The 10,701-nt window shown below is 49.0% G+C and overlaps 1 protein-coding gene across 1 annotated transcript in view; it reads left to right on the forward strand.

Moving 5' to 3' along the window:
• The first annotated feature begins 5,372 nt into the window (after positions 1-5,372).
• LOC107107919 (SUMO-conjugating enzyme UBC9) overlaps positions 5,373-10,701 on the forward strand; it is a 15,812-nt gene continuing 10,483 nt past the window's right edge. The window contains exons 1-3 of the mRNA XM_015408289.1: positions 5,373-5,438; positions 5,812-5,895; positions 7,044-7,116. Of these exons, the coding sequence (XP_015263775.1) occupies positions 5,373-5,438; positions 5,812-5,895; positions 7,044-7,116 (223 nt within the window). The remainder of the gene's footprint in view (positions 5,439-5,811; positions 5,896-7,043; positions 7,117-10,701) is intronic.

Genomic DNA, 10,701 nt, shown 5'->3' on the forward strand with positions numbered 1-10,701 from the left:
TTTCCTGGAGAAGTTGGCATAACAAGACATGGTTGCTGTCTTCAAATATCTGAATGGTTGTCACATAGGTGATGTGTTCCAGGGGGCAAGATTAGAAGAAATTTGTGGAACTCAGGCTACATTTTGGCTAAATAGTGGGAGAAACTTCCCACGGGTAAGAATTGTTCAACAGGGAAGCAGACTGCCCCAGGCGGTGGTTCCTCACTTGGCGATCTAGGGGCAGGTTGAGCCAGTGGTTAAGCGTGCTGGACAGGGACCGTCTGGGAGATCCAGGTTCAGATTCCCACTTGTGCCATGGCAGCTAGCTGGGGGACTTTGGGCCAGTTGCACACTCTCTTAGCCTGGCCTACGGTGAAGGGTTTTTGTGAGACTAAAGTAGAGGAGAACAAGGCAATCCGCTTTTAGGTCCCCACTGGGGAGAAAGGAATTCAATAAAATACAAATTAACCCAGCAGCCAAGAAGCGGCAAGAAGAAGAAGAAGAAGGGATTGGATTTATACCCCGCTCTTCACTTGGAGTCTCAGAGCGGTTTACAAACTCCTCTCCCTTCCCCTCCCCACAACATACACCCTGTGAGGTGGGTGGGGCTGAGAGAACTCTGACACAAACTGCTCTTTTTCAAGGACAGCTGTGCCAGAGCTTGTGACTGATCCAAGGTCACATCAGCAGGTGCAAGTGGAGGAGTGGGGACTCAAACCCGGTTCTCCCAGATTAGAGTCCGCACACTTAACCAGTGCCCCCTGTGGGGGAAGGCTTCTGCGCATGCTCCTCTAAGCGCGGGTGTTGGGGCACGCCACGTGCGGGAACTGCAGCTGGTGCTGCGGCGCCGGAGGCGGATGCGCGTCGCCCTCCCGCGGCAGAAGGACAAGGCGCGTGGGGAGCAGAGGAGGGGACCCCGGGACGAGGCCGGGCGACGGGCTCGCCTCCGTGGCCTCCTCAGCAGCCGGGCGGTCCCCCCTCCGCCCACCCCCGTTCCGTCCCGTCGGAGCAGAGCGGCTGTCGCCTCCCGAGCCCCACCGTCCCCCTCGGGGCCGGAGAGGAGCAGGCAGGGCAGACGGGGGGGGGCATCCTCGCTGGCCCCTCTGAGGGTCGTGTCGCGCGGCCTGGGCTGCGCCGCCCTCTCTCCTCCTCCCGAGGTCCGGCTGAGGGAGAGGAGCTGTCGCGGCCCGCTGGTGAGTCCTTTCCCTTCTTCGGCCGAGCCAAGTCTCCCTCAGCCCCTTTCTGCAGAGGGCGAGCGGCATGGGGGGCCTGCACTGCAAGGCTGTCACGAAGGCGCCTCTGCCCGCGCTTGCCAGAAATGGCGCGATTGCGCACACACGCACGCAGCGGGACAAGCAGTTTCCTCAGCCGGAGCCCTTCCGCTTTTTTCTGCAGTCCTCATGGACTCTGCCTGAGCTTCAGAAGGGGCGGGGAGAGAAGAGGGTGGGGCGCCTTTGGCTAACAGCAGGCACCCTTCTCTGAAGTACTCTGCGCGTGGCCAGGAACCCTCTTGGAAGGTGCTAGAATGGCGCGGGGGGGGGAGTTGGGCTACAGGTGTAAAAAAATTCATAATTTTTCATTTCATTGTACAATTTGGTATATTTGGGGAATGTAAAGGTACGAGTATCTGTGTTGCCTTGTAAGAAAGAGTTGCAAGCTATTGTACCCTATTGTTACCACAGCTCATGTATTTTTGAACTTTTTTCTTCTAAGAGAGGCAGGCGGGAAGGTGAATGCAGAGAATAAACAAAAAAGCATTTTATTTGAACAGAAACCCTCTCATAGAGTCACAGGAAGCAGGACTGCTACCATATTTGGATTAATTTTAAAACACTGAAGTCACTGAGCACTTTCATAATGTCTTATTGTCAACCCTGTTATAGCACACTGTTGCCAAAATCATTTACATTTTAATGACAAATCTAGAGAAGTGTGTGTGTGTGTGTGTGTGCCTAGTGTGGGAGGTTTTTGCCCCCCCCCCATGCACCCCCAAATTTGCCATTTCCCCCCCTTGAGGAACCTGCAACAGTTTTCAGACTTTCTCTGTGTTGTAGCTTTGGAGTGAAATATTTTGTAAGACAAGGTTCTGGTCACTGAGAAAGAAAATATTTCCACAGCGCTACCCCTGATTGCCCAGTTTTCCCATTAGAAAACAGAGTCATCAGGCATTTCCATGCAGTACAATTTGAATGGGGGGAAACCTAGCCCCAACCAGCATTTTACTCATTGTGACAAAGAAAGTATTTCACAGCAGTTTTCTTTTCAGTCTTCTTCACATTATGTGGAGAAAAGCTGGATAAAACAAGGAATGACGGAAGTGCCCACAGGCTTCACAAGGTTGGGCACCTTTGCGAGATGTGCCAGTGCTGTGCCTCACAGAGATACTGTGAGGAAAGGAAAAACGAACACAATTATTAGGAGACAGAGACATCCCCCGCCCCCCCAGCCTGATCTCCTCGGGGGGGGGGCAGTGCAGAACGCAGATGCGGCCAGGAGAACAGTGAAGGAACTTTCTTCAGAAGCTTGTCCTGAGGAAGAAGAAGAGATTGGATTTATACCCTGCCCTTCACTACCCAAAGGTGTCTCAGAGCGGCTTACAAACTCCTTTCCCTTCCCCTCCCCTCAACAGGCACCCTGTGAGGTAGGTGGGGCTGAGAGAGCTCTGACAGAAACTGCTCTTTTTCAAGAACAGCTCTTATCAGAACTTCTGCTTGCCCAAGGTCATCCAGCCAGGTGCAAGTGGAGGAGTGGGGAATCAAACCCGGTTCTCCCAGATTAGAGTCCGCACACTTAACCACTACACCAAACTGGGGTTGGAGGGAGAGCTGCGTATCCCATCCTGCTCTCCTCCATGAGGACATTGGATGCAGGTGTAACAGGGAGACCTGTAAACTGACTCATGGTTTCTGATATGCATTGACTGTTACAAACTGGGACTTCTTCGGAGGGTGTCCAGCTGGGCAGAGCTGAATGGAGTTATGGGAGTGGAGGATGGGGTTTAGCCCAACTTCTCTTTCGTCATATCCCAGAAAGAAGAGGTCAAGGTTAGTGCAGTTGGTTGGAGAGGTGGGGGATTACTATTGTACCTACAGGGATAATAGAGGGCAGTTTAAATCCTTGCTTAGCTGTAAAGCTGGCCAGATGCTCTTGAGCCTGTCATTAGGTAACCTACCTTGCAGGGGTGTTGTGGCAATTGGGGGTGTGAAGAAATGCATTTTCAGGTGGTGGCGGCAGGTTACTGGAGAGAGAGAAAAGCCTCTGCAGGTGTTGCAAAAACCTTGGAGGGTAGGGTGGAACAGGGTCTGCATGCCAAAGCAGGTTGGATCCGCCACAAGGTGAACACTCTTGGGATGCTGGGAGAGAGTTTTCTCCAGAATTGGAGCAGCATCCCTGCAAGGGAGATGCTAAGCATTTGAGTCTTTTAGTGTAGAAAATATCTGCCTAAAGAGAGATGTCAGAGATTAATACAATAATCCAGAGGGTCGTGGGGAAGGTGTTAGCATAGACCATACACCGTATTTAATATCACTCCAGATAACAATTCACATAAAATCAATGCCTGCCAGGAAATTAGCCTGGGAAACATATTTGGAAGTGATCGAAAAAGGCTGACATGTAAACAGGTCTCTCTCACATAAAAGGAACAACAGTGGGTTCTCAGGAACACTTTGAAACATTTGTATCAGTCACTGGGAACACACCCAAGGTGCACTGGGTTCTTAGGCATCTTCTCCACACCCCCACAAATGCAAGCTCACCTCTTAAGTGGCGCTTGCTCGCTGGCCTGCTTGCTTCTCTCTGCTGCACTGGACACTGACCAGCCCTGGTAATGTCTGGGGGCTGCTTGGAGGGCAGGTCGCTGCTCTCTCCTCCACAGGTCTGAATCTCCTTCCCTAATCGGTTACACCACCTTTTCCACCGTATTTTTTTCCCTAGGCTAACCTTGCAAGAGTGTTTTCAGTGTGTCTTTCTGAGTGTATATTTGTCTTTCTAGTATTTTCCCATAAAAAGACTTTTATTTGAACACCAGCCTGATTTATTTCTGAGACTACCCCAGAGGGAATAGTCCCCTTATGCATAGATGGAGATCTCAGTAGTTAGCTCCTCTCGCACCGCCTCTAGTCAAGCTAATTTCCAACTCAAATAGGTGACAGCACTCTGGGGAACAAAGGGGGGGGGTTAGAAAACTATTTTTCCCCCTCCCCTATAGCTTCAGAACTTGTGGTGGGGTGGCTTTGGTACAGGTGAGGACATTTTTCTTATATGATTTATGAGAGCTATGGCTAGCTCTGTCAGGGCAACAGCATCCAAATAGAACCTCCAGTTTCAGAGGTAGATTGAGATGGGTGAAGAAGTGAGCAGTGACTCATGGACGCTCATATCCTTTAGATAGTTGCTTTATGTAGTTAATCCCCTCCCCGGACCTCTCTTTTAAATGTGTGTTCTGTTTGTTGCATAAAGCTTTGCATTTTTCTTGTTCTTAATTGGTCAGTTCAAAAGTGGGACTAGATCTTCTTGGAGACATGGCATCTCTCTCTATAATAATTCTGTGTTGGTGGTGGCACGTTGCTGAACATTCCACATGCTCCCAAATCAATACGCTCTGTGATGTGTCACTCAGAAGCTGTCCCTATCCACTGGCTGTGTTGCCTGAGTCCCGCCTCCAACATTCTAAATAGTTTGCTGTTCCTCTTCCCCCATAGCCAGTCGGAACACAGAGGTCATTTGCATATGTGGCCTGATTGGCCTTTGCCTCTAACATTCTAAACAGTTTGCTGTTGCAGTTGGGAGTCACTGAACGTGTCCTGAGGTAAAATTGCCAGTCTCCCTGTGGGGTCTGGAGATCACCCGGAAATCACCGTGTTCCCCAGCCACAGCAAATCTTTTCCCCTACAGAAATTTTCCCAGCTATTACAACTGATCTTCAGATGACCAAGATCAGTTCTTCAGGAGACAATGGCTACTTTGGGCAGTGGACTTTATGGCATTATACCCTGCTAAAGTCCCTCCCCACCACAAACCCTGCCCTTCCCAAGCTCTACCCCTCAAATCTATAGGTATTTCCCAACCCAGAGTTGGCAACTATGTTATTGGCTGTGAAACCACTTTCCAGACCCTTGGAACCCAGAAAACATGGCACAGGAGGAGGTGCTTTTCTACCTTAGCTGCCACTGCATAGCCCCTCTCTCTCGGGGGGGGGGTTGCTTCTCCTTGGCTGGCTGCCAGGCATGCACAGGAGGTGGTGGAGTGCGAGGGCTGGTGGGGGTGCCCAGTGGCCCCTTCTCCTGCTCCCCCCTCCTCCTCCTCGGCCGCCTGGCCCCTGCTCTGATGCCTGTGGGCTGGGGGAGGTGTTCCCCTTCCCTCTCGTGTGTTGCAGAAGGAGAACCGGAACCATGTCTGGCATCGCCCTCAGCCGCCTTGCCCAGGAGAGGAAGGCCTGGAGGAAGGACCACCCGTTCGTGAGTCTGGGCGGCGGGCAGGCGGGGGGAGGAGGAGAAAGCTTCCAAGGGCCCCGGGCCCTGCTCTGGCAACAAAAGGGGGAGGCAGAACAAAGGTGGCTGCTGCCCGGCTGCCCTACAGGGCCAGCAGGGCTGTGGCTGGAATGTGGTGTCCGGGGAAGACATGGCATTCGAGGGGGGCATCCAGCCTAAGCCTGCTCTCGTGCCCTGAACATTTCGTTCTGCTAAATCTGAAGTGTGTTGCTAAAGCTATTTCTAGAGCGTAGATCTGCTGTGTGTTGTGTATGAGTACCTTGACAGTAATGCTATTCTCTCCACTTCTGTGTGTGTTGTAATTCCACCTCTTGTGCTGCTCACATCCTTCTTGTTTCAGGGTTTCGTAGCTGTACCAACAAAGAATCTAGATGGCACGATGAATCTCATGAACTGGGAATGTGCTATTCCAGGGAAGAAAGGGGTAAGTGCGACACTGCCGTTCTGGCTTGGAATGTATTCAGCGTTCGATCACTGTTTGGCTCCACATGTACGGCATTCTGTTGCATCAAGATTGGCACCACAGATATTCAGTTAACTTCTAAGACTGAAACGGCTGTGCTGATCTGGTTGTCTTCTTTTTGCAGTATTCCTGATTTCTCAGCAACTTGGGAATGTAGGTCCCAAATGGAGCTGAAAGGTCCGTTGTCCATTCTGGAAACGTTAATATCCATCTTGGATGAGCTGTTGGCCTCCTCAGGCTCGGCCAGGGCTGTGGGGCCAAATTGGATGGGGATCCCTGCTGGCCTGAAGATGGGTTTCAGCATTTTTGTAGAGGTGCTTCTGCTTCTAATGGGTACGAGTGTGTTGGCAACACGTGATGTGAATTACATCAGGAGAGCCTTATGCTCTGCAGAGCAACATCTCCTGGCAGTCCCCAGCCCAAAAGATGTTCACTTAGCTTCAGCCTGGAGGAACATGCTCCCATGTGAAAGCAGAGCCCTGTGGGACTAACTACAGTTCCGCAGGGCCTGTAAAACAAAGCTGTCCCGCCAGGCCTTTGGTTGAGGCAGCGGGCATCCAGCCATCTCAGCCTTCTCTGCTTGCAGTACTTACAGTGCCTGTTACAATTTGCCCTGCCCAATAGAGGCCAATAGAGCATCGTTGGAAGGCTGGTTGCTATCAACGACCACCTATGTTAGCATTGTGCAGGTGGCTCTATGAAATGCCTTGAACAATTGGTTTTAAATTTGGTTTTATATTTTATATCTTATGTTTTAATGCTTATGTCTACTTAATGAAATGTTTAATGAAATGTGTGACTTGCTCTTAGCCCGCTTATTTATTCAAATCAAATGAATAAATAAGAGTAGCAGAATAGGTTTCTATTCTTAGATGAAACCTTAGCGTACCAGTGAGTCTATCAAGTTAGCCTCTTGCCCTGGCCTAACTTCTAAAACGGGGTTTGGAATTCTTTGCTATAGCTACTTCGGTAATATGTCCACAGTTCTTCTCTGTGTGCTTTTATGTACGAGGCTCCTCTCTGGTCTAGTTGGGCTTTATCTCTAATCAGTCCTGGCTAATGAAATGCTATTCAACCACTAGTAACTGTGTTCTATCCTTTCCTAACAGACACCATGGGAAGGAGGTTTATTTAAATTACAGATGCTATTCAAGGATGATTATCCTTCTTCGCCCCCAAAATGTGAGTTGAAAGACTTGCTGTTGAAATATGCTAAAAACCATGCTTTTTCCCTCTGAGAGGAGGACATCTTGATGGGGTGTATCCCACCCTATCCTTAGGGAGGCAGGAACCAAAACTTTACTTCCTGTCCTCTTGGTGGGACATGGCCCTCAATTCAGTTTCTGTTCCTGCCTCAGAAGGGAGAGCAGCACGAAGTTGGCACTCATGCCTTTTTGACTACTTTCTGTTTCTACTGGCTTTCTGATTTTAGCTTTAACTCTGTAGATGTTCCTCCTTCTCTGCACTTCCTCCCCTGCTTGTCCTCTTCTGCATCCCACCTCTTTTCTTTCCTTGCCTGAACTCCCGCCTGACACTCCAGCCTGGAGCATGTCAGACCAAGGAGACTTGGACAGATTCCTCTCAGAAATCGAGAGGGAAGATGCTCTGCCGCCAGCACAACCCAAATGGGTAAATTTAAAGCTGCGGCCTCTACCTCCGCCGCGGGTCTCACTGCAACACAAGGAGAGCGCGCCAAAAAGTGGTCCCATTCTCCGCCTGTGGAGCACGCCACAGGCGCCATCTTGGATCAGGCGGCAAAGCGGAGACCCCTTGAGGAAACGGGGCTGCGGGGCAGCTGTCGCTGCTACCATAAGCCAATCTATGCCTAGTGATGGCATCCTGGACAGTCCCAACACCCAGGGCATTACGGCAACGCCTTCTGACGATGCGGCATTACCTATGGGTCTACTCGTGAGTAACCCCGAAAGGGGCGAGAACGGGATTTTAATGCCAGTGTAATGCAAGCCATGAGGGAAGAAACTTCTAATTTTCACAGGTATTCCCCAGTAGGGGATGGTAGCCATTTCCCCTCTCATAGCCCTTTCAGTCGCTACCTCCAGGGAGAACCGGACCGACCTTACCCGGAGGAGGGAAGGCCTCACTGGCCAACCATGGCAGCTAGAAAATATCATTTTTCTTATATCAGGGCTGTTCTCTGTGGGATCTTTCACAGGTTGAGGACAGTGAATGGAGGATAGGGAGAAAAGGGGGCTTCTATCAGAGAAGGAGGAAGGAGAGGAGATGGAGGTTTCAGAACCCTCTGTGAGATTTTTCAAACCTTAAAAGACCTTGTCTGCCTTTGGGACTTCACCCCAAGCCTAGGGCAGAAGACTCCTCCAGAAATGACCCTGCAAATGGGTCTAGTCCCAGAGGGAGCTAAGGCTTTTCCCTGGAACCCCTGGGATGGAGAAAGTTTTTTCCCTTTCTCTGAACTCTTAGAAAACAGTTGGCTAAGGAATGCTATAGCTAACAAACATTACCCTCCTAATATTAAGAAACTGTATGTCTTGCATAACTTTACTGTAAGTTCTTACAGGTCCCCCTAGTGAATGTATCGATAACAGCACTCCAAACTGCTGGTCTCCTCTCTGAAGAGGGAGAGGGAACGGTAAGAGATTGACTAGATAGAATAGCAGAATTTGCGCTGCGCAAGGCCACGAGGCCACAGCCATGGCAGTCAGAGTTTCAGCCACCGGCACCACGGTAACAAGAGCATCCATAGCCTGGTCTAAGACGCTTGTCCAGCTGATTGCCAACTCCAACAGACGCTTGGCAGAGGAAGCAAATAGGCTTCTGCAGGCCTCATCCTCGCTGACTGACTCCACATTGGACACCATGCTTTTTTCTTCTAGGGCAATGGCTTCAACTGTAGCTGCCAGAGGAGCCTTTTGGCTCCAGGGGTGGCAGGTCAATCTACATGCCATGGCCGTCACTGTGTATTCCTTTCAGGGCAGTCGCCTATTTGGAGATTCCTTTGTCAAGATCCCCATCAAAACAGAGGTTAAGAAGAAGGCAATACCAAAGTCACTGGGTAGATGAAGGATGGGACATAGCTCAGCGGTAGAGCATCTGCTTGGCAGGCAGAAAGTCCCACATTCGGTCTCTTGCATCTCCAGTTAAAGAACCTGGCAGTAGATGATGTGAAAGCTTTCTTTGTAACTAGACAGAAGAAGCACAGGCAGTCTCTCCTGTTGTGGCCAAAGCCCCTTTAACAGGTTCAGTCGAGATGTTAGATGACCTTCATGGGGAACATCCAGACAAACATCAGGAGAAATCCCTTTCACAACAGTCCAGACATACCTTTCTCCCCTATGGATGACAAATCAGGAAGAGACATCAAGGCATGACTATGCCTTGGTGCCGGTGGGGGACGCCTATTGTTATTTCACCAGGAATGGGTCAAGTTGAATGCAGACAACTGGTCTCGGGACGTCACTTCCGAAGGTTCTTCCATTGGATTCCTTAGCAGAACCCCAGACTGCCTCGTCCTCTCACCAATAATAAAGGGCTCTGTCAAACTACAAGAACTCTGGTTGCTATTCATCATCTATCCAGCGTCCTGGTCATAGAACCGGTTCCCTTTACCGAGAGAGATCAAGGTATTTACTCGATATTTTTTGCCGTTACAAAAATAACGGAAGCTAGAGGGCCATCTTGGACTACAGAATGTTTACAGAATCTCGGCTTTCTGGTGAACTTTCAGAAGAGTCCTCTGATCCTCAATCAATACAACACCTAGGGGTGATCTTGGACATTTCCCAAGATCACATCTTTTTCCCCAGTGCCAAGGTGGAGAAAGACCGGTCGTTCTGCCGCCAAATCATCAAGAGCAGCAGTCTTCTGAGAGACGGACATAAGTAGACAGCTGGCAATAATATTTATCGACGCCGAAAAGGCGTTTGATAATGTTAATTGGGATTATATGATTCAAAATTTAAAAGAAATAGATTGTGGCTTGGATTTTATCAATATAATAGAAACACTATACAGAAAACAAGAAGCAAGGATTATAATTAACTCAGATTTGACTCCTGAAATAAATATTTTCAAGGGCACGCGACAAGGATGTCCTCTCTCGCCGCTCTTATTCATCTTAACAATGGAAGGTCTATGTGAGAATATCCGTAAAGATGAACGAATACAGGGGATTAAAGTAAGAAACCAAGAGTATAAAATCCAAGCCTATGCGGATGACATCGCCATTATTCTTCTAGATCCACTGCAATCAACACCACCTGTCTTAGAAGTGATGCATGAATTTGGGTACTTTTCGGGGCTGAAAATAAACAAAACAAAGACAAAAATACTAACAAAAAATTGTGATCCAACCCTAGAAAGAAAGCTGCAAGGGATAACAGATTTCAGTATAGAGAAAAGAGTCAAATATTTAGGGATAAACATTACAAACAGAACAAGTACACTGGTACAAGGCAACTATGATGGTCTTTTGATTCAAATTAAAAAGGATTTAGAAAATTGGTCCAAGTTACAACTTTCTTTAATGGGAAGAGTTGCGACGATCAAAATGGTCATATTACCCAGGGTACTATTCTTATTCCAAAATATCCCTGTTCTTAATAACTATAAATTTACCCAAAGCCTAGAGAAATTAACATCAGATTTTATCTGGGGGGGGAAGAAACCTAGAATAAAGACCTATTATCTACAGGGGACAGTAAAGAAGGGAGGATTGGCGGTACCGATTTGGCGTCTATACTATCAAGCCGCGGCAATGACATGGCTCCGTGAATGGATGCTGCTCAGAAA

This window comes from Gekko japonicus, unplaced genomic scaffold, assembly GCF_001447785.1.
Source record: "Gekko japonicus isolate JY-2015 unplaced genomic scaffold, Gekko_japonicus_V1.1 scaffold5604, whole genome shotgun sequence".
In the NCBI taxonomy this organism is placed as follows: domain Eukaryota; kingdom Metazoa; phylum Chordata; class Lepidosauria; order Squamata; family Gekkonidae; genus Gekko; species Gekko japonicus.